Genomic DNA, 25,792 nt, shown 5'->3' with positions numbered 1-25,792 from the left:
AGCTTCTGGTCGTGGATTTAACTCTGAAAAGTCCGGTTTTTCAAGACTTGACCCTCTCAATTCCTTTAATTTATAATGATAAACAAGTATCTCAGCTTATACATATACTTATCATTTAAACTTGTACAGAATCATTCATTATCCTTTTATGTTTTAAGTGCAGCTTTGTACAAGAATAATATGTATATTGGTGCCCTAATACGACGCCGTATAGCATTTTTACCTTATTATACATTCTACGCGATCTTTTCCGGACCATGTCATTTTATCTATTAAATTTGATGTAGTTTTTTCTCCAAAACGTAGTCATTTGAAAATAGTTCTAGCGAGATTTTCCATCATCGCGGAACACAACAAAAATAGAAATACAGTGAAGCTGTGCCTACATATTACAACTATGACATGTTAGCGTGGGCACTTTTTTAACAAAACTTACATTCATGTATTTAAAAACATCAAATACGTCTCATCGGAGCAACATAGGAACATTTATCATTGTCTTATTCAGTAATCTGCCAAACTAAAAATTCTTAGAGAAACAGTATTGCGTGCAACTTGCGCATGCGCGGATGTTTCTTGCCGAGATAGATCATCTTTCACTAAGTTTAAATATTTTTCTCTTCAGCGACAAATTTCTGATGGAGATTTAGGAGACTTCGCATCAACAAAAGACAGTGATTGATATCTGCAGTAGGAAACAGAAAACCTACATCAGTAATATCTATTGATTTCACATGCAATGGGAGACTGCTGACTTGCTTATCTCAGACTTATATGGACACGCGTCATGAAAGAGTGATCATGTCTCCATTTCATATACGACGCACTTTCTTCATATCGACATCTCTCACATAGATACGCGTTGACTTTGACGTATGGGCTTGTGTGTCAAGTAAGTTTATTTTTCCCTAGGGGGCGCTCAATGAAGTCTTATTGAATCACGCGCGTGAAGAATCATCCACAATCCCCTGGGACCGGATGTGACGACAGACTTATGCTATGGTCGAATACTATCGTCCTGTGTCGAGTTTTAAGCACACGCTATGCTCTGCAATTTAGACAAGCGACCAAAGTAAAAGTGCAGAGACCCTCAATTATATGTGTTTTTGTACTTTAAAATTATTTTCTGGCTGCATATTAGATAGTTGGTATGTTTAACAGTCGTAACATTAGTATCTCCCTGTGGAATAGTACCAGTAATGGCGAAAGATATCTCTTTTCTCAAACAAAACGACACTAAAGACCCAGCCATCGTGAGGGCCGGGAAAAGACTGGTTGTTCGCGAGTGCTGTTCCGTAAGGTCAAACTGTGCTTCACGTGGATTGTAGAAAATACGACAGTGTTTCAGCTAAAGAGGTAAAGTCAATTTCACCTTTAAGACTTTTTTTCAGATTTTTTTCCAAATTCCGATCATATTTTTAATTATTTGTCAAAAATGTGGCAACTTGATATGATAAAGTCCTAGTTTAATTGGTAACATAGTGTAAACGTTTTTTGTCGATATGGGTGATGAACACTGATGTACTTATCCTGTCTTGCTTTGGATCAGTTTACATTTTGCTATTCAAACACCTTTAAAATACCTGTAGTGGTTACCATCCCTTTGATCATCAATGAAATCGAAAAGACATCATCGTTTTACCAGCTATGAATTGTACAGTAAATTGCTTGGACGATAAGAGTGTGATATCAACAGATACAATTCTTTCAAAGTCCTGTTTACGTTGCCATATATTCAGCGCGAATATTAATCTATGTTTGAGGGGCAGCGATGGTTACATATGATGATCCGACATATTAGCACAAGACCTTTATCTTTGGGTTACAGGTTCGCCTTTTAAGCCTGGCATGTCCTTAACGTTAAAAGCCAATCAAGGCAAATTAATCAATGTCTGAGTCGGTGATATAGCAGATTTGCATGTTCGACTCTTACATAGGCGGATGCTTGACAGTAACGAGGATGGGTACAATGTGTCCAATACTGGTTCAAACACTATTCCATACATATCAAACACCTCATTAGGAATTCATAACTTTAATATCTTGTGTATATGGTCAAAACGGCATCAGATGCAACAGAGAGAAGGTTGACCGGACCGGCGTGAACATGAAGATATAATTTGAATCAGATTGACTGAGTACTTACAGCTGTACCAAATTAAATACAAGTCTTACAACAGTTAAGGTCCTACAATGTCACGACTGTTATCAACCACATGGATGTCGTTTCACAACTTTATTCAATAATTATACAAACATAAGTTCGAATTTGCTATTTCGACATATAAAGAAAGCATCGCTTTGAATAAATACAATTTGTCACTGTAAAAATGTACCCAGTATTTACATCATATTGGCTGACATTAACACGGTATCTAGACCATGCGAGCGTTCGTGACTCTGAGATTACCCTTACATTCTGGCGACAGAATCCCTAGGCAGTGTAGACATAAAGCTCGTGCATCGCATGTTGTTGTGCTTCTCATGAGGGATATCCGGTCTATGTATGAAATATGCATCGTCTGATTATTTCATAAACCCGAGTCGCAGACGACAATCCTTGATTACACAAACGAGCTGCGCGCGCATCAAATCATACGCGTGTTGTCAACAATGTCCAAACAAAACTATTTCCACTTTGTGAATCATTCGCTTTGATTACAGAGCAAACGATATGTCATCGTGTCCCGCTATCAATTGTCCCGGATTTAGTATTTTATATCTTTATCCAAAGACGTGATAGCGTATGTCGAATGGAACCTGGCAGTTGTACGGTTTCCTGGGTTTGACTACGGCTACTTCCGGTTTACAGTTTCATATTTCCAGCCTGGGTAAAATTAACGAATATTAAGTCCGAAATCGTACTAGACGTCTCAGGAATCAAGCTGTCGTCTACGTGATTTCTCTTCTACATTTTCATTTATTTCACATGCCGGAAATATTTGTAAGGATAATTGTTTATATTTAAGATTGTGGCGCAATTTTCCTTTGATTGAATCATTCTGTCAATGACGTAATGAAACACACAAGTCATGATGAGTAATACACAGACGATCAGTTTTCGGTCAAAATTACCTTGATTCTGTCAATTTTGTTTTTATAAAAGTCATTTCCCATAGGTATAAAAGTTGAAAATGGGGTTATAACTGTATGATTTTTCAAAACTATTGCCCCGTAAAAATATTACGTTTACAAGTACACAATGTTTTGTCATATTTGCATATCCTTTTTGATTTTTTAAATTAGATTATAATTATAAGAACTGAACAAAATAATAAATTAACTTTCAATATAAAGAGAGTGTGTATTCCATAACCCATTCGTATTATTAGACAACCAGAAACGTGTAGATTTATTTCTCCTGGCCGTTAGAGTACGGGTTAGATTGCATGTAATCTCGTACGAGTATTTTAATCTTTTGAAAGTGGTCTTGTTTCCGCCAAGGACTGCAGATACTGATAACAGATACATTAGGTCGCAATATCGTATCGTTCACTTCACCAACTGTGTGTTTCTCGCACCTCGGACAGGGAAATCTCACATGATATCCAGTGCTAGATTTTTCTATCTCGTCCGATCTGTCTGGTACCTTTACGCGATTTTTGGCGGAATTTTACACCATTCATGTAACAGTCCGCGCATGTGACGTCATACTCTCGAATCGATGACGTCACACGCTTCAGACAATCAATATTATTAGAAATATGTACATTCAGCATTTAACATGCATTGTTTGGTTGTTGTTTTTAATGATTAAAATAGTATGTACCGATTGATCAGCTTTTTTCTTTGATATAACCGAACTATAGTTTTACGCGGAATGACTAAATTCGAAGCGCAGATGAAATGGTCAATCGGCTTTGAACCAGGGGGCCCAAGACGGGATAATTTTACTGTGAATGCGTTTATAGATGGTTTTATTATATCTTAGAGGCGCAGGGAAAAAATATTACCTTTAAGTGATAAAGATCGGGTTATCTCAGTCTCGGGCTAAGATTTTGTAACGCCTCGGTTGGGATTATGTTACAAAATCTTAGCCCTCGACTGAGATAACCCGATCTCGATCACTTACAGGTAACAGATTTTATTAATCACAATAGTCGTCACTTCACCAACTGTTTGTATCACAATAGTCGTCACTTCACCAACTGTTTGTATCACAATAGTCGTCACTTCACCAACTGTTTGTATCACAATAGTCGTCACTTCACCAATTGTTTGTATCACAATAGTCGTTACTTCACCAACTGTTTGTATCACAATAGTCGTCACTTCACCAACTGTTTGTATCACAATAGTCGTTACTTCACCAACTGTTTGTATCACAATAGTCGTCACTTCACCAACTGTTTGTATCACAATAGTCGTCACTTCACCAACTGTTTGTATCACAATAGTCGTTACTTCACCAACTGTTTGTATCACAATAGTCGTCACTTCACCAACTGTTTGTATCACAATAGTCGTCACTTCACCAACTGTTTGTATCACAATAGTCGTCACTTCACCAACTGTTTGTATCACAATAGTCGTCACTTCACCAACTGTTTGTATCACAATAGTCGTTACTTCACCAAACTGTTTGTATCACAATAGTCGTTATCTTCACCAACTGTTTGTATCACAATAGTCGTTACTTCACCAACTGTTTGTATCACAATAGTCGTCACTTCACCAACTGTTTGTATCACAATAGTCGTCACTTCACCAACTGTTTGTATCACAATAGTCGTCACTTCACCAACTGTTTGTATCACAATAGTCGTCACTTCACCAACTGTTTTGTATCACAATAGTCGTTACTTCACCAACTGTTTGTATCACAATAGTCGTTACTTCACCAACTGTTTGTATCACAATAGTCGTTCACTTCACCAACTGTTTGTATCACAATAGTCGTCACTTCACCAACTGTTTGTATCACAATAGTCGTTACTTCACCAACTGTTTGTATCACAATAGTCGTTACTTCACCAACTGTTTGTATCACAATAGTCGTCACTTCACCAACTGTTTGTATCACAATAGTCGTCACTTCACCAACTGTTTGTATCACAATAGTCGTACTTCACCAACTGTTTGTATCACAATAGTCGTTACTTCACCAACTGTTTGTATCACAATAGTCGTCACTTCACCAACTGTTTGTATCACAATAGTCGTCACTTCACCAACTGTTTGTATCACAATAGTCGTCACTTCACCAACTGTTTGTATCACAATAGTCGTCACTTCACCAACTGTTTGTATCACAATAGTCGTCACTTCACCAACTGTTTGTATCACAATAGTCGTCACTTCACCAACTGTTTGTATCACAATAGTCGTCACTTCACCAACTGTTTGTATCACAATAGTCGTTTACTTCACCAACTGTTTGTATCACAATAGTCGTCACTTCACCAACTGTTTGTATCACAATAGTCGTCACTTCACCAACTGTTTGTATCACAATAGTCGTCACTTCACCAACTGTTTGTATCACAATAGTCGTTACTTCACCAACTGTTTGTATCACAATAGTCGTTACTTCACCAACTGTTTGTATCACAATAGTCGTCACTTCACCAACTGTTTGTATCACAATAGTCGTCACTTCACCAACTGTTTGTATCACAATAGTCGTCACTTCACCAACTGTTTGTATCACAATAGTCGTCACTTCACCAACTGTTTGTATCACAATAGTCGTTACTTCACCAACTGTTTGTATCACAATAGTCGTCACTTCACCAACTGTTTGTATCACAATAGTCTTCACTTCACCAACTGTTTGTATCACAATAGTCGTCACTTCACCAACTGTTTGTATCACAATAGTCGTTACTTCACCAACTGTTTGTATCACAATAGTCGTCACTTCACCAACTGTTTGTATCACAATAGTCGTTACTTCACCAACTGTTTGTATCACAATAGTCGTCACTTCACCAACTGTTTGTATCACAATAGTCGTCACTTCACCAACTGTTTGTATCACAATAGTCGTTACTTCACCAACTGTTTGTATCACAATAGTCGTCACTTCACCAACTGTTTGTATCACAATAGTCGTTACTTCACCAACTGTTTGTATCACAATAGTCGTTACTTCACCAACTGTTTGTATCACAATAGTCGTTACTTCACCAACTGTTTGTATCACAATAGTCGTCACTTCACCAACTGTTTGTATCACAATAGTCGTCACTTCACCAACTGTTTGTATCACAATAGTCGTCACTTCACCAACTGTTTGTATCACAATAGTCGTCACTTCACCAACTGTTTGTATCACAATAGTCGTTACTTCACCAACTGTTTGTATCACAATAGTCGTCACTTCACCAACTGTTTGTATCACAATAGTCGTCACTTCACCAACTGTTTGTATCACAATAGTCGTTACTTCACCAACTGTTTGTATCACAATAGTCGTCACTTCACCAACTGTTTGTATCACAATAGTCGTACTTCACCAACTGTTTGTATCACAATAGTCGTCACTTCACCAACTGTTTGTATCACAATAGTCGTACTTCACCAACTGTTTGTATCACAATAGTCGTTACTTCACCAACTGTTTGTATCACAATAGCTCACTTCACCAACTGTTTGTATCACAATAGTCGTCACTTCACCAACTGTTTGTATCACAATAGTCGTCACTTCACCAACTGTTTGTATCACAATAGTCGTCACTTCACCAACTGTTTGTATCACAATAGTCGTCACTTCACCAACTGTTTGTATCACAATAGTCGTCACTTCACCAACTGTTTGTATCACAATAGTCTTCACTTCACCAACTGTTTGTATCACAATAGTCGTCACTTCACCAACTGTTTGTATCACAATAGTCTTCACTTCACCAACTGTTTGTATCACAATAGTCGTTACTTCACCAACTGTTTGTATCACAATAGTCGTTACTTCACCAACTGTTTGTATCACAATAGTCGTTACTTCACCAACTGTTTGTATCACAATAGTCGTTACTTCACCAACTGTTTGTATCACAATAGTCGTCACTTCACCAACTGTTTGTATCACAATAGTCGTCACTTCACCAACTGTTTGTATCACAATAGTCCGTTCACCATTACCACACTGTTTGTATCACAATAGTCGTACTTCACCAACTGTTTGTATCACAATAGTCGTTTACTTACACCTTCTCACTTCACCACTGTTTGTATCACAATAGTCGTCACTTCACCAACTGTTTGTATCACAATAGTCGTTACTTCACCAACTGTTTGTATCACAATAGTCGTTACTTCACCAACTGTTTGTATCACAATAGCTAGTCGTATCACTAGTCACCACCAACTGTTTGTATCACAATAGTCGTCACTTCACCAACTGTTTGTATCACAATAGTCGTCACTTCACCAACTGTTTGTATCACAATAGTCGTTACTTCACCAACTGTTTGTATCACAATAGTCGTCACTTCACCAACTGTTTGTATCACAATAGTCGTCACTTCACCAACTGTTTGTATCACAATAGTCGTTACTTCACCAACTGTTTGTATCACAATAGTCGTCACTTCACCAACTGTTTGTATCACAATAGTCGTCACTTCACCAACTGTTTGTATCACAATAGTCGTTACTTCACCAACTGTTTGTATCACAATAGTCGTCACTTCACCAACTGTTTGTATCACAATAGTCGTTCACTTCACCAACTGTTTGTATCACAATAGTCGTCACTTCACCAACTGTTTGTATCACAATAGTCGTCACTTCACCAACTGTTTGTATCACAATAGTCGTCACTTCACCAACTGTTTGTATCACAATAGTCGTCACTTCACCAACTGTTTGTATCACAATAGTCGTCACTTCACCAACTGTTTGTATCACAATAGTCGTTACTTCACCAACTGTTTGTATCACAATAGTCGTTACTTCACCAACTGTTTGTATCACAATAGTCGTTACTTCACCAACTGTTTGTATCACAATAGTCGTCACTTCACCAACTGTTTGTATCACAATAGTCGTCTCACTTCACCAACTGTTTGTATCACAATAGTCGTCACTTCACCAACTGTTTGTATCACAATAGTCGTCACTTCACCAACTGTTTGTATCACAATAGTCGTTACTTCACCAACTGTTTGTATCACAATAGTCGTTACTTCACCAACTGTTTGTATCACAATAGTCGTCACTTCACCAACTGTTTGTATCACAATAGTCGTCACTTCACCAACTGTTTGTATCACAATAGTCGTTACTTCACCAACTGTTTGTATCACAATAGTCGTCACTTCACCAACTGTTTGTATCACAATAGTCGTTACTTCACCAACTGTTTGTATCACAATAGTCGTCACTTCACCAACTGTTTGTATCACAATAGTCGTCACTTCACCAACTGTTTGTATCACAATAGTCGTCACTTCACCAACTGTTTGTATCACAATAGTCGTTACTTCACCAACTGTTTGTATCACAATAGTCGTTACTTCACCAACTGTTTGTATCACAATAGTCGTCACTTCACCAACTGTTTGTATCACAATAGTCGTTCACCATCAATTCTCACTTCACAACTGTTTGTATCACAATAGTCGTCACTTCACCAACTGTTTGTATCACAATAGTCGTTACTTCACCAACTGTTTGTATCACAATAGTCGTCACTTCACCAACTGTTTGTATCACAATAGTCGTTACTTCACCAACTGTTTGTATCACAATAGTCGTTACTTCACCAACTGTTTGTATCACAATAGTCGTCACTTCACCAACTGTTTGTATCACAATAGTCGTCACTTCACCAACTGTTTGTATCACAATAGTCGTCACTTCACCAACTGTTTGTATCACAATAGTCGTCACTTCACCAACTGTTTGTATCACAATAGTCGTTACTTCACCAACTGTTTGTATCACAATAGTCTAGTCGTACTTCACCAACTGTTTGTATCACAATAGTCGTCACTTCACCAACTGTTTGTATCACAATAGTCGTCACTTCACCAACTGTTTGTATCACAATAGTCGTTACTTCACCAACTGTTTGTATCACAATAGTCGTCACTTCACCAACTGTTTGTATCACAATAGTCGTTACTTCACCAACTGTTTGTATCACAATAGTCGTTACTTCACCAACTGTTTGTATCACAATAGTCGTTACTTCACCAACTGTTTGTATCACAATAGTCGTTACTTCACCAACTGTTTGTATCACAATAGTCGTCACTTCACCAACTGTTTGTATCACAATAGTCGTCACTTCACCAACTGTTTGTATCACAATAGTCGTCACTTCACCAACTGTTTGTATCACAATAGTCGTCACTTCACCAACTGTTTGTATCACAATAGTCGTTACTTCACCAACTGTTTGTATCACAATAGTCGTCACTTCACTTCACCAACTGTTTGTATCACAATAGTCGTTACTTCACCTGTTTGTATCACAATAGTCTGTTTTGTATCACAATAGTCGTCACTTCACCAACTGTTTGTATCACAATAGTCGTCACTTCACCAACTGTTTGTATCACAATAGTCGTTACTTCACCAACTGTTTGTATCACAATAGTCGTCACTTCACCAACTGTTTGTATCACAATAGTCGTCACTTCACCAACTGTTTGTATCACAATAGTCGTTACTTCACCAACTGTTTGTATCACAATAGTCGTTACTTCACCAACTGTTTGTATCACAATAGTCTTACTTCACCAACTGTTTGTATCACAATAGTCGTCACTTCACCAACTGTTTGTATCACAATAGTCGTCACTTCACCAACTGTTTGTATCACAATAGTCGTCACTTCACCAACTGTTTGTATCACAATAGTCGTTACTTCACCAACTGTTTGTATCACAATAGTCGTCACTTCACCAACTGTTTGTATCACAATAGTCGTCACTTCACCAACTGTTTGTATCACAATAGTCGTCACTTCACCAACTGTTTGTATCACAATAGTCGTCACTTCACCAACTGTTTGTATCACAATAGTCGTTACTTCACCAACTGTTTGTATCACAATAGTCGTCACTTCACCAACTGTTTGTATCACAATAGTCGTTCACTTCACCAACTGTTTGTATCACAATAGTCGTCACTTCACCAACTGTTTGTATCACAATAGTCGTCACTTCACCAACTGTTTGTATCACAATAGTCGTTACTTCACCAACTGTTTGTATCACAATAGTCGTCACTTCACCAACTGTTTGTATCACAATAGTCGTCACTTCACCAACTGTTTGTATCACAATAGTCGTCACTTCACCAACTGTTTGTATCACAATAGTCGTCACTTCACCAACTGTTTGTATCACAATAGTCGTCACTTCACCAACTGTTTGTATCACAATAGTCGTCACTTCACCAACTGTTTGTATCACAATAGTCGTTACTTCACCAACTGTTTGTATCACAATAGTCGTTACTTCACCAACTGTTTGTATCACAATAGTCGTCACTTCACCAACTGTTTGTATCACAATAGTCGTCACTTCACCAACTGTTTGTATCACAATAGTCGTTACTTCACCAACTGTTTGTATCACAATAGTCGTTACTTCACCAACTGTTTGTATCACAATAGTCGTTTCACCAACTGTTTGTATCACAATAGTCGTCACTTCACCAACTGTTTGTATCACAATAGTCGTTACTTCACCAACTGTTTGTATCACAATAGTCGTCACTTCACCAACTGTTTGTATCACAATAGTCGTTACTTCACCAACTGTTTGTATCACAATAGTCGTCACTTCACCAACTGTTTGTATCACAATAGTCGTTACTTCACCAACTGTTTGTATCACAATAGTCGTCACTTCACCAACTGTTTGTATCACAATAGTCTTCACTTCACCAACTGTTTGTACCACAATAGTCTTCACTTCACCAACTGTTTGTATCACAATAGTCGTTACTTCACCAACTGTTTGTATCACAATAGTCTTCACTTCACCAACTGTTTGTATCACAATAGTCTTCACTTCACCAACTGTTTGTATCACAATAGTCGTTACTTCACCAACTGTTTGTATCACAATAGTCGTCACTTCACCAACTGTTTGTATCACAATAGTCGTCACTTCACCAACTGTTTGTATCACAATAGTCGTCACTTCACCAACTGTTTGTATCACAATAGTCGTTACTACTTCACCAACTGTTTGTATCACAATAGTCGTTACTTCACCAACTGTTTGTATCACAATAGTCGTTACTTCACCAACTGTTTGTATCACAATAGTCGTCACTTCACCAACTGTTTGTATCACAATAGTCGTCACTTCACCAACTGTTTGTATCACCAATAGTCGTCACTTCACCAACTGTTTGTATCACAATAGTCGTCACTTCACCAACTGTTTGTATCACAATAGTCGTTACTTCACCAACTCTTTGTATCACAATAGTCGTTACTTCACCAACTGTTTGTATCACAATAGTCTTCACTTCACCAACTGTTTGTATCACAATAGTCGTCACTTCACCAACTGTTTGTATCACAATAGTCGTTACTTCACCAACTGTTTGTATCACAATAGTCGTCACTTCACCAACTGTTTGTATCACAATAGTCGTCACTTCACCAACTGTTTGTATCACAATAGTCGTCACTTCACCAACTGTTTGTATCACAATAGTCGTCACTTCACCAACTGTTTGTATCACAATAGTCGTTACTTCACCAACTGTTTGTATCACAATAGTCGTCACTTCACCAACTGTTTGTATCACAATAGTCGTCACTTCACCAACTGTTTGTATCACAATAGTCGTCACTTCACCAACTGTTTGTTTGTTATTCACAATAGTCGTCACTTCACCATTTTGTACCAATACGTTTGTTTGTATCACAATAGTCGTCACTTCACCAACTGTTTGTATCACAATAGTCGTCACTTCACCAACTGTTTGTATCACAATAGTCGTCACTTCACCAACTGTTTGTACCACAATAGTCGTCACTTCACCAACTGTTTGTATCACAATAGTCGTTACTTCACCAACTGTTTGTATCACAATAGTCGTCACTTCACCAACTGTTTGTATCACAATAGTCGTTACTTCACCAACTGTTTGTATCACAATAGTCTACTAGTCGTCACTTCACCAACTGTTTGTATCACAATAGTCGTCACTTCACCAACTGTTTGTATCACAATAGTCGTCACTTCACCAACTGTTTGTATCACAATAGTCGTCACTTCACCAACTGTTTGTATCACAATAGTCGTTACTTCACCAACTGTTTGTATCACAATAGTCGTCACTTCACCAACTGTTTGTATCACAATAGTCGTCACTTCACCAACTGTTTGTATCACAATAGTCGTTACTTCACCAACTGTTTGTATCACAATAGTCGTCACTTCACCAACTGTTTGTATCACAATAGTCGTCACTTCACCAACTGTTTGTATCACAATAGTCGTTACTTCACCAACTGTTTGTATCACAATAGTCGTCACTTCACCAACTGTTTGTATCACAATAGTCGTCACTTCACCAACTGTTTGTATCACAATAGTCGTCACTTCACAAACTGTTTGTATCACAATAGTCGTCACTTCACCAACTGTTTGTATCACAATAGTCGTCACTTCACCAACTGTTTGTATCACAATAGTCGTCACTTCACCAACTGTTTGTATCACAATAGTCGTCACTTCACCAACTGTTTGTATCACAATAGTCGTCACTTCACCAACTGTTTGTATCACAATAGTCGTTACTTCACCAAACGGTTTGTATCACAATAGTCGTCACTTCACCAACTGTTTGTATCACAATAGTCGTCACTTCACCAACTGTTTGTATCACAATAGTCGTCACTTCACCAACTGTTTGTATCACAATAGTCGTCACTTCACCAACTGTTTGTATCACAATAGTCGTTACTTCCACCACACTCGTCCTTACAACTGTTTGTATCACAATAGTCGTTACTTCACCAACTGTTTGTATCACAATAGTCGTCACTTCACCAACTGTTTGTATCACAATAGTCGTCACTTCACCAACTGTTTGTATCACAATAGTCGTCACTTCACCAACTGTTTGTATCACAATAGTCACAATAGTCGTTCACTTTTTGTATCCACAACTAGTTTGTATCACAATAGTCACTTCACCAACTGTTTGTATCACAATAGTCGTCACTTCACCAACTGTTTGTATCACAATAGTCGTCACTTCACCAAATCTTTGTATCACAATAGTCGTGGGACACTTTAGCTCTTGAAGTGTAATCTTAGTGTGGCATAGCATAACGGTGACACTACTTTGGGCACTTTAGCTCCCGAAGTGTAATCTTAGTGTGGCATAGCATAACGGTGACTACTTTGGGACACTTTAGCTCTTGAAGTGTAATCTTAGTGTTACATAGCATTACGGTGACTACTTTGGGCACTTTAGCTCTTGAAGTGTAATCTTAGTGTGGCATAGCATGACGGTGACAAACTTTGGGCACTTTAGCTCCCGAAGTGTAATCTTAGTGTGGCATAGCATAACGGTAACTACTTTGGGCACTTTAGCTCTTGAAGTGTAATCTTAGTGTGGCATAGCATAACGGTGACAACTTTGGGCACTTTAGCTCTTGAAGTGTAATCTTAGTGTTGATATAGCATAACGGTGACAACTTTGGGGCTGCACTTTATAGCTCTTGAAGTGTAATCTTAGTGTTGTATAGCATAACGGTGACTACTTTGGACACTTTAGCTCTTGAAGTGTAATCTTAGTGTTGCATAGCATAACGGTCGAACAACTTTGGTGCACTTTTAGCTCTTGATGTGTAATCTCTAGTGTTAGATGGCATAACGGTGGACTACTTTGGGCACTTTAGCTCTTGAAGTGGTAATCTTAGTGTGGCATAGCATAACGGTGACAACTTTGGACGCACTTTAGCTCTTGAAGTGTAATCTTAGTGTTGTATTAGCATGACGGTAAATACTTTGGGCACTTTAGCTCTTGAAGTGTAATCTTAGTGTGGTTGATATACGCAACGCTTACGAGTGACTACTTGGGCACTTTAGCTCTTGAAGTGTAATCTTAGTGTGGCATAGCATTGGACGGTTGACTAACTTTGGGCACTTTAGCTCTTGAAGTGTAATCTTAGTGTTACATAGATAACGGTGACAACTTTGGGCACTTTAGCTCTTGAAGTGTAATCTTAGTGTTGTATAGCATTAACGGTGACTACTTTGGTTTAGCTCTTGAAGTGTAATCAAGCTTTGGACGGGCTTTAGCTCTTGAAGTGTAGCTAGCATAACCCTTTGGACACTTTAGCTCTTGAAGTGTAATCTTAGTAAGCATCGTGACAACTTTGGGCACTTTAGCTCCTCTGAAGTGTAATCTTAGTGTGGCATAGCATAACGGTGACTACTTTGGGCACTTTAGCTCTTGAAGTGTAATCTTAGTGTTGCATAGCATAACGGTGACAACTTTGGACGCTTTAGCTCTTGAAGTGTAATCTTAGTGTGGCATAGCATAACGGTGACAACTTTGGACACTTTAGCTCTTGAAGTGTAATCTTAGTGTTGCATAGCATAACGGTGACTACTTTGGACGCTTTAGCTCTTGAAGTGTAATCTTAGTGTTGCATAGCATAACGGTGACTACTTTGGACACTTTAGCTCTTGAAGTGTAATCTTAGTGTTGCATAGCATAACGGTGACTACTTTGGACACTTTAGCTCTTGAAGTGTAATCTTAGTGTGGCATAGCATAACGGTGACAACTTTGGACACTTTAGCTCTTGAAGTGTAATCTTAGTGTTGTATAGCATAACGGTAACTACTTTGGACACTTTAGCTCTTGAAGTGTAATCTTAGTGTTGCATAGCATAACGGTGACTACTTTGGACACTTTAGCTCTTGAAGTGTAATCTTAGTGTTGCATAGCATAACGGTGACTACTTTGGACACTTTAGCTCTTGAAGTGTAATCTTAGTGTTGCATAGCATAACGGTGACTACTTTGGACACTTTAGCTCTTGAAGTGTAATCTTAGTGTTGCATAGCATAACGGTGACTACTTTGGGCACTTTAGCTCTTGAAGTGTAATCTTAGTGTTGCATAGCATAACGGTGACAACTTTGGGACGCTGTTGTATAGCATAACGGTGACAACTTTGAGCACTTTAGCTCTTGAAGTGCCATTTAAGTGTCAAATAAAATAACAGTTACAACAAAGAAGCTTTCTATCTTCCCCCGTATATTGGATAATAAAACGTGTCAACATCGGACGCTAACCTACTGCACGTGTCTCTATAGGGAAGTCAGATCGACACAAGATGGCGACATATCCAGATGATAGAACGGATACCAAGCTTTTATACAGGTGGGTTGTGACCTTTTATCAATATTTACATCTTCCGGGGTGATATTGTGTCGGTATAACCACAGGTGTATTTTAGTAGATACAAAGACCTGTTTATGTCCACTGTAATTAGTGTGGTGTTTCAGTTTATGTGTCTTTACATGTACCTAATTCTACCATGCTTGTACAATAATATAGCAATATTTATCATAAAAAATGGTGGGCGGTGCAGCTCGTTTTCCTATAAATAAATATCAGTTTGTGATTAATGTTCTTTCGCAATTGAAATTTTCAGTTAAGTTCCGCGGCAAACAGTCGAAATAATCCGTTTATCTGACAGTGACGACAGGTTTCTAAGTTTATCTTGTGATACAATGATAATCTGTTCTCCGTCTCCAGGTGAAAGTGATCGACGGTTGTTTTAGGAGATACATTTCGAGTGACAAATAAAATGTACTAACTAGCACGCGATTTTGTTTTAATCCGGAAGTTAATCGGCACTACGTATGCACCATATGAACAGTTAGAAGTACGTTTCTGGCATCCAGATCCTAAACCGACTCCAAAAGCCAGATGATGTTTGAAATATTATGGTTGAGTATTTTGGTTGAGTTGGTCACACACGGAAGGCAAAGTGAGTTTGAAGGTTGGTGCGATTTCTTTGTTAAACAATCAAGATAGACAGGGAATTTTCAGCGGCTTTGGGAAGCCCCTAACCCGACATACTCTGGCCCTGACACCAGACTTAGACATTATGACAGATAGATGTCTGGTGTCAGGGCCAGAGTATATCGGACTAGGAAGCCCCCATCCCTCTCCTGAGAATATTTTCTTCATAGATCATTCATCTTCACCATTTCTATTTTTATATTTGGTTGAACTCGAAAGCTAGTTCTCGATTTAACACTCAAACTGAAATTTCAGCTCTAAAGACTCCTAGGCAGTTAAACATAAAGACGAAAAGTGTAGAAAGCCTTGAACATTCTGAGATAACGATGATCAATCAGGCGCTTGACATCACGCGTTTTGAAACCAGTTACCATCTAAGGCGTTGTTCAGATGTAAACAAACATGTCAAAAGGACTGCGAAAACATTCCTACAGAGGTATATTCAAACTGATGCCATCAAACTTAAATATATTCAATGTATTCCTCCTGAGAAGCTTTCACACCAAACAAAGTTAAAACAAGAGAATAGAAGTTATATGGTCGCAGCTATGTTGGTTAACATCGGAGCGAGACGATGTTGGCAAACGTCAGATCGAGGCGACGTTAGCAAACCTAAGAGCGAGTCGATGTTGGCAAATATCAGAGCCGGCGATGTTGGCAAATCTCATAACAAGGAGATGTTGGCAAATCTCAGAGACGGCGATGTTGGCAAATCTCATAACAAGGAGATGTTGGCAAATCTCAGAGACGGCGATGTTGGCAAATATCATAACAAGACGGTGTTGGCAAACCTCAGAACGAGACGATATTGGTAAATTTCATAACCAGGAGATGTTGGCAATTATCAGAGCAAGGAGATGTTGACAAACCTCAGAGCAAGGAGATGTTGGCAATTCTCAGAACCAGGAGATGTTGGCAAATCTCATAGCAAGGAGATGTTGGCAAATCTCAGAACCGGGAGATGTTGGCAATTCTCAGAGCAAAGATATGTTGGCATATCTCAGAGCAAGGAGATTTTGGCTATTCTCAGAGCAAGGAGATGTTGGCAATTTTCAGAGCAAGGAGATGTTGGCAATTCTCAGAGCAAGGAAATGTTGGCAAATCTCAGATCCAGGAGATGTTGGCAAATCTCAGAGCAAGGAGATGTTGGCAAATCTCAGAACCAGGAGATGTTGGCAATTATCAGAGCAAGGAGATGTTGGCAAAACTCAGAGCAAGGATATGTTGGCAAACATCAGAGCAAGGAGATGTTGGCAAATCTCATAACCATGCGATGTTGTCCTTTGGTGTCGTCTGACAACACGAGATAAAGCTCGTGTCCGTAGCCATCATCCGACCACATTACATTCAAGCACATCTAGCCTTAAAGGGCACTTCGATGTTGAACGCCACATGTGCATGTTCGTTGACCTGCAATGATCACGCGCGTTAAAGGAATACTTTGACGTCACTCATAAACAACACATGATCATATATAGCATATGTACTTTACACTCCCTGCCGCTCTCTGACAACAGGTTATATAGAACACATACTCTTTGACAACGCATGATGCGAACGCCCTTTGATGTCGGCTTACATCTTCGTTTGATATATGATTATACGTATGTATGTTACTGTTCCGTAGCTGCGGAGTAGAATCGCCTCTAATCAATAGATGTGTTCAGGTTTTTGCTTGCAATCACCCCCTTTGATGTTGTTACAGTATTTCTATTAACCAAAGATCTTTGCATGTCAGGATGTGAACTAAATCGTCGCGTGCCTATAGTGGTGTGTTGTTTATTATAATTCTCCAGGAAATATGGGCGATGTCTCATTACCATTTTATTGATCAGATTTATGATTTTAACTAAATATCTAGGTGACTTCTCCCTTTTACCGAGGCTTTCTGTGAACAAACCAATCAATAGTCTCCGTGTTGTATCTTGTAAATGACAGCGTTTCATTAAATTGACAATTTAAGATAAATCGTAAACCTGAACATTTTATCCAGCTTTTAGCGCACAGTGAAATCCGAGGTGTTATTATAATTACGGCAGAAAGACATAGTGGCTAATCTACCATTGGCGGGACCGCGGGCAGGTGTACCCACTTACTGTAGGGTTAGAAATCATTCTTTCCCATTGGCATTTCGATTTGTTTAAGGTAATTTGACAGCATCGGATAAAAAAGTTCAATAAACTTTAATTAAGAGGGTAAAAACAACCGCTATAACATGAATTTTTCATCGGTATTTTCTCGTCCCTCGATAATTGCAATAGAGAGAACATTGCCGATCTACGTTAAAGTCTCGTTAGTTGTACTGTTATGAAGCCGGAGCCTGCACAGATATATGTAGCTGTGATGGACAAGAGGCTAAATCTAACCGCTAGTCTTCCAACTCTTGCTTGATGTTTGTATCCCATGTATCCGGGTACTGCAGCATTCCTCTACTTCACCAACTTTGCACGTCCATAAATGTACCGGTATCTGTTGAAATAATTGTATGATTTTATCAGAAGAATTTTAAGAAAAAGCATGAAAGGGTCTTGAACATTTCCAATTATGTTCGACAACAATCTCACTTCATTGACGACTAGTTTAAAATAAAAGCATGTTAACAAGCATCGAATTGCAACAAGTACTTTACCAATACTCGCAAAAAAAATCAGTATAAATTCGGTATCCATCACGATATCAGGGAATGAACTGTACTCAAATCCAAGGAAATATAAAAAATGTGTAACTGACGCCAAATGTGAAATGTCTCTTCCAGAATGGCTATTAGGACCCCGTATGGGGACTGATATGGATGCCTTAACATAGCTTTACGTACTTATTTCATAGCCGTCCTGTGTGTTCTCAAATGTCATGTTTACATTACAGTACAACTTAATTAGGTCAGATTACAAACATACAGCAATAGACTAGGTTATAATTAATATACACGCATTGTTAGGTTAACAGACACCGCCAATGGATTGTCAATTCAGCCTTGAAACTGGCCGATAACTGTATTAGGGTGTAGATATTGGTGACACAATGACCGCTGTATTCCAACTCACGGCAATTGGTATATAGGGTTCATATTGTCAATATAATAATAGTAGACGTATTCAATTTTTACACTCAAAAGTATACATACGAGATGTATTGTTTGACGAGTAACACTTTCTTATGTATAACCGCAGTATTTCTTCATTAGGTTCCATTTGACATGGTTGGTCACCCTCAGAAACCAGTTTCTAAACTCCAGTACTCCCTGTTTACCAGACAGCAGTCTAGCGTAGCATGGCGTAGGCTGTTTACGTGGCTAACCGACGATGATGTTTGGTGTGCAATCCTTCTAGGCATAGCACTATTACGACATACAAATATAGTCAAATATCAGAGAGAGAAATGGTGTGACATGGGATGGAATCGGTTTAATGTGATGCAAATTACCTCTTCCTGTTGAATGTGTACTACTCGCTGGGCCGGTAGCGGACAGGAAGATCCGGAAATGTCAGGATATGTCAATGTTCGATAGAGCTCTAAGTCCTCTAGTTGGTGATGATTTGGTGATGTTGAAATGTACAACTGTTAATGTCCTTTACGAGGCTTGGTGATTCCGAGAGCTGACATTGGGGGTTGGGGATGAATAATGGACAATAAAAAGCGAAGAGTATAATCATACATATGGAAGATGAATTAGTGCCATTTCCTGGGAATATAGCGAGGCCACTGCTCATTCGGCCGCTTATATAACGTTGCTTATATATGGCATTTTAGGATAATGGAGATTCAATTCACGGGAGGGTAAACCGTGCAAAAATGTTTGATTAATAAAGCTGAAAAGAACAATGAACCTAAAGTGATAAAGGGTGATAGAGTATGATATTGACCGTGATATTACTAACGCGTGAGTATGATATTAACCTTGATGGTACTCACGTTTGAGTGTGATCTTCACCTTGATGGTAGTCACGTTTGAGTGTGACCTTGACCTTGATGGTACTCACGTTTGAGTGTGACCTTGACCTTCGTAGTACTTATGTATGAGTGTGATCTTGACCTTGATGGTACTCACGTTTGAGTGTAGATTTTTGTATTTATCTTTATGGTACTGATATTCAAGTACGATAATAACTTTCGAGGCTCAGACGTATTACATGTAGCATGTAATTAACCAAGGTTGTCATAAAGTGGGAGGGCGATATTAACCTCCATGTTACTGTCAACCGAATCAAGTGCGACATTAACGTTGACGGTAACAACGTACAATGATGATAATAACCTTGGCTCTGGTGTTATTGAATTAACAGCGTGTCGATAACATTGATGATACCGACAATGACCTTGATTACACTGAGGACCTGACGCGGGTAGGTGACCATGGTGATGCTGACAAGCCAAGGTAACATTGACATTGATGTTACTTGCGAACAATGGTGACCATGACCTTGGTAATGAAGATCAATCACAATTGTTATTGCTTTCCTCCAGGTTTTCAGTGATCTGGGGTAAGCACAGCTAACAACATGTGTTCATTATAATCTCAAATGTGTACTTTTTATCTTGCATTTGTGTGATCTGTTCTGTGGTACATGTACATAATTGTATTTTTCTGTGAAATACTTGAAATCAACAGTTTCGGTCCAGAAGGAAAATGTGAATACTGATGAGCCTTCATACATTTGATACACATAAACTGTTTCAGAGGGAAGTAGTATGATTGCTTTGACGGAAACGTCATTTCCGTCCTCATCCCGACCATGACTAAAACAAAAATATCTATACAGATATAGATCGTATACATTCTCAACATCAACTTGGGTCAATGGATATTTTGTCCACGTGTGAAGAGACCTGGGGGAGATATTTTTTGTGTCGCTCGTCTTAAGTAATAAAGGTAAGAGTGTCTATACATTATTACATAACAACCTATCTCTGTATAGTGTAGTTCCTGAGTAACTCTGCAGACGCATGCGCATGTCCGCTTTATCACTTGGCGTTGTTAACTGCATTAATTCCGAAAAAAATGTACACCGTACGAATATAATTTGACATTACATGTGATACGATAACCGGCACTCTATAGATAGATAAATTAATTAATTAGATACCATTCTATATTTACCATCACGAATAGGTACCATTCTATATTTACCATCACGAATAGGTACCATTCTATATTTACCATCACAAATAGGTACAATTCTATATTTATCATCACAAATAGGTACCATTCTATATTTACCATCACGAATAGGTACCATTCTATATTTACCATCACGAATAGGTACCATTCTATATTTACCATCACGAATAGGTACCATTCTATATTTACCATCACAAATAGGTACAATTCTATATTTATCATCACAAATAGGTACCATTCTATATTTACCATCACGAATAGGTACCATTCTATATTTACCATCACAAATAGGTACAATTCTATATTTATCATCACAAATAGGTACAATTCTATATTTACCATCACGAATAGGTACCATTCTATATTTACCATCACAAATAGGTACAATTCTATATTTATCATCACAAATAGGTACCATTCTATATTTACCATCACGAATAGGTACCATTCTATATTTACCATCACAAATAGGTACACTTCTATATTTACCATCACAAAAAGGTACAACTCTTTATTTATCATCATAAATAGTAAATTTGAGGGTAGATTTATCTGTACAAGAGTCTAGGGACCAAAGGAAACTAGCGTTTTATAATATGACAGATGATAAATAATGACTTACAACTCCAGCATTATACACACACGATATATAAACTATGGGGTTGTCAACCATGACACGTGCTGAGCGTCGTTGTTAATCAAGCGTAAAACGGTATTGAAGAATTAGTCGGTAAAACATACAGCTCCCCATAAAATATTTCATTTCAAAGCATGTGCTATCTGATATAACCAGGTTGTCAATCCTCTGCTTTCTGTGGATCAGTTCATAATCTAATTGTTTAACTCTCGGCAGCTTCAGTTTCTTAATCACATCATTATCGCGTCAAATAAACGTTCAGAGAGCTGATATATTATACTACAAAGCGAGCCATATGTACTGGGAAAAACCTCTACAGCATATGAAACAAATTGATAGGATAGTTGTGAAATAGAGAAAAAGAATATCGCGGTCAAACCATGATTCACTATTATACATTAATTTTGTATGCTAAACAAGAGGAGTAACTCTCATTCAAATTTCATACAATTACTGTATTGTTCTTATGATACTGTGTAACATGAAATATTCGTGGGTACTTTTTTAGCGTAGTTTGACATTTTCTAACCATATCGGTGGTAAGCCGATTGGACAACGAAAATAAAGATATTAAAGATATATAAAACATTATATGTTGTTTTTATATCCGGGGTTCCATAGTAACCACAAAAACATTTTATGTTTTACAGTTAATACAATATACATTGAAAAATCAAAACCGTTTATGCCAACTGACTGAACTTTCGATTGTGTGTAAACGTTGAGTGTTTGTGTGATGTTAGGATAGACCTCCATCGAAGAGAAAACCCTTCTAATCTATCAACGACCTTCCTCTTTATATGTAAAAGGAACACTATTGAACTGATCCAATCTCTTGTCCTGCAATGTTACAGTGTTATTGATACATTTAGAACCAATTAGTCTAATATGATTGGCTAAATACATTACTGTGGAGAAAAAAATCAATATCTGATATATGTTGATCGTCCATGTCGGTCGGTAATGTTTATGTGGTGATGACGTCACACAGCGTTACGTCATTTGACAGAAGATACTGATCAACCTTGGACCTGCAAGTAAGTGCAATCCATGGTATGGTACTTATCGAGAAATCTAGACATCCGATATTCCTGTGAATACAACATAAAACGTTTTATTTATAGCCATATTAGTGACGTATTTCGCGCACTATCTCGTGCAACTTTCCTATATTTTTTTTTCTCTAAGTGCTATCATTATCGATTTATCTGCAGAAAATGGTCTTAATCTTCAAAGTCGCTAATGCGTCATTAAAACGTTTTCTTGGTGCGAGCCATTGACTAATAGAGGAACCGAAGGGAGGGGACAATATGTTTAGTCTGTAAAGCTTTTAGTGTATCGCTCTATATCCACGGGCTTTGGATTTTGTGGTTATAAGACACCTCTATGTGTAATATACTGGGTCATTGGTACAGTATCCATAGAAGTATCTATATATAACTTTAAAATCAAAGGCGTGTGTTGTATCCATACAAACCGTGTTTAACCCGTACAATATTTAAACGTTTAACCCTTAAAATACTTATTTGACTCGCACAATGCACTTTTCACGTGTTACGACGTCATACATAAAAAACGCTTGTCTTCGTCATCTGGTCTTTATTCGTTTACACGTATATCCCAGAATATTGTATAAAGACCCTACAATTAAATAATAAAACTACTGTATAATCTGTAGACTACTTGATCATATAAGTCATATACCAAAACTATTCTACAACCAAAATAACTAATTATAGATCATTCACACATGTATCAATGAATAAAAGTATCTGAATCAATTCATTTTAAAATATATGCTATAAATATAACACTTACCTTGACAATGGGTCAAAGGTCTAATGGAAATACGTAGTAATTTCTAAACAAGAACACAAACATTGACTACCTCACACAGGTAAACTTGACATACGTACACAGGTATACACAGCTGGTGACAAACGAAACGAATTAATAAAAACCACCCTGTTGCAAAAATGTCGTCAAAAATTCAATCGTAAGCAAGGTCATGTGAGCAGCCATGTTTGTCACTGCAGTCTCGGAGATTATTAGCGCGTTTAATTGGTTCAGGAATATTGAGACAATAGCACGCGCGGTGTAAACATTTTGACAGTTCATGATGTGACATTATAGTGGTTTTAGAGGTCTAGACCGACCAGAAATATTAGTGACGGCGACCTTTCCACCAGGTTCATCTTGTATATTGAGTATTTTTTTTTCGATTTTTTTTTTATTTCATTCTTAGCACCTCAAAATAGTCTATTTACACTCTGGTAGATCCCATATATATAAACTGTGACTAATTTCCAGATTATTTCATAGCGGGATGATTTTATTTAGCTTTCCAAATAATTGAATTCCTACATTCGCTCATGTCAAAAATGAAATAAAAATAAATTGGTTTTAAAAAATTCGCAAAATTAGCGTTTTCATTTTTTCTGATAATTGGTGAAATTCTGTAAATTGGTCCGAGTCCTAATTTCCCTAGTGTATCATGTCTCGGAGTTTACAAAAGTTAATCATAAACCGGAGGTGACTGATGCAGGCGAAGACCAGACACTATACGGTTACGGAGAGGGCTACGATGTCTCCTCCTCACGTTGGTGTGACGTCATATCCCGTTAGCACTTAAACTAAATCAAAGTTTAAAAAGAAACCAATCAAGTATATGGCGATCACACCAGTGATTGCTATTTGCTGATCAGCACCTTTCTGACAGTCCTGTGGCACTGGACCGACAATGAGATATAAGTTATTTCCCGTTTTTGTTCTCAGGCGGACGAATAATTCCGCGGTAAATGCTGTTAGCTGGCGCATATTTCGCCACCGTGTATCTCTGAGACCGGAAACAATGCCATCAGGCGAGACGCCAAAATCTCGCATAGACTTCCGAGACTACGCGTGCCAGTCGCGAGAACTTCACACAAAACTGCTTGGAATAAATGAGTAATGCCCTCCAGTATAGACCTTATTGAGTAAATGAATCAGAATGCAGAATACTTACTGTCCGTTGTGGAAATAAAACCGGCACGCAAGTTTCGAGATCGATTATAAAGGACAAAGGAGACTGGGCGGAAGTCGCGAAGGAATTATGGGCCAGTTTTTAATATCCGATTAACTTCTCGATGTTTATGTACAGTAATTAAGGACCTGTCATCCTCGATACTCCAGGGGTTCCGATCTCTTTCGATCTCTACACCCCTGGACTATCTCATAGTGAAATTGAAGGCAGTTCAGCGGAAAACATTTGACCAATCAAATACCAGCAAAGATTTCCTTTGAAGACTACAGAGAGAGCGACGCCCAACTTCAAAGCCACACAGTCAACCACAGTGTTCCGTTATACGGCTCTTTTGATATACATCAAAGGACTAAATTACCTGTTCTGTTCTGTTGCCTCTAGATTTTCTATGAGATAGTCCAGGGGTGTAGAGATCGCAAGTGATCGGAACCCCTGGAGTATCGAGGATGAGGACCTGTCTGCATAAAACGATTGTTTCTATGCCGTACGTTTTTATTTTGACAAGACTTCAGTTGGCTAGGATAAATGTTTCTGGGGTAATTTACCCTGGAAATCCCTCGAATATCTGTAACTGTGCTTTCGCGTCATACGGAATCGTTGACTGGATTCTCTGTCGTAGTTTTTCTCCTCTCCGGTAGGCTTCGATCGGAAAATACGTATTTATGAACGCAAACTAACAGAGATAATTTCTTTACTAGGGCAGTTAATCCCGTATTACTCAAATAGACAACTACGACGTCCGATTCGGAACATTCATAAATGTCCTAAGAAATTGAGTAGGTGCTTGATATGGTCAATGTAACATCAGGGACTGTCACATAACTTCTCATGGAAAATCTACGAAACATCAAGGAATGTCGCTTCATGTCCCGCGGAAAATCTCAATCTCTCCCACGGTTCATTACGGTCCGCATCCTATTCCGCGGAAAATCTAGATAACCACAAAGAATGTCGCTTCATATTCCGCGGAAATCTAGGTAACATCAAGGAATGTTGCATCATATTCCGCGGAAAATAAGCCTAACACCAAGGAATGTCGCATC

General features: G+C 38.2%; 1 protein-coding gene and 1 long non-coding RNA gene across 4 annotated transcripts in view; one reads left to right on the top strand and one right to left on the bottom strand.

Annotated features, from left to right (window-relative positions):
* LOC138329047 (glycoprotein 3-alpha-L-fucosyltransferase A-like) overlaps positions 1-25,792 on the top strand; it is an 89,440-nt gene that overhangs the window by 39,699 nt on the left and 23,949 nt on the right. Inside the window, exon 1 of one of the 3 annotated variants that reach the window (XM_069275756.1) lies at positions 15,181-15,323. The exons of 1 other annotated variant lie outside the window; for it this stretch is intronic. In XM_069275756.1, coding sequence (XP_069131857.1) covers positions 15,277-15,323 — 47 coding nt within the window. In that variant the 5' untranslated portion in view covers positions 15,181-15,276. Of the gene's footprint in view, positions 1-15,180; positions 15,324-20,685; positions 20,842-25,792 lie in introns of those variants that run through there. One more of the 3 variants, XM_069275760.1, reaches the window with a different exon arrangement.
* LOC138328739 (uncharacterized) lies at positions 18,138-19,395 on the bottom strand. Its single transcript, XR_011209342.1, has 2 exons — positions 19,096-19,395; positions 18,138-18,440 (listed from the first exon to the last, which is right to left on the bottom strand). It is a non-coding gene; the product is annotated as an uncharacterized lncRNA (long non-coding RNA).

The sequence above is a fragment of the Argopecten irradians genome, chromosome 8 (assembly GCF_041381155.1).
Source record: "Argopecten irradians isolate NY chromosome 8, Ai_NY, whole genome shotgun sequence".
NCBI classification, from domain to species: domain Eukaryota; kingdom Metazoa; phylum Mollusca; class Bivalvia; order Pectinida; family Pectinidae; genus Argopecten; species Argopecten irradians.
The sequence above is the reverse complement of the archived record's forward strand: the minus strand, read 5'-3'. Positions and strand labels throughout refer to the sequence as shown.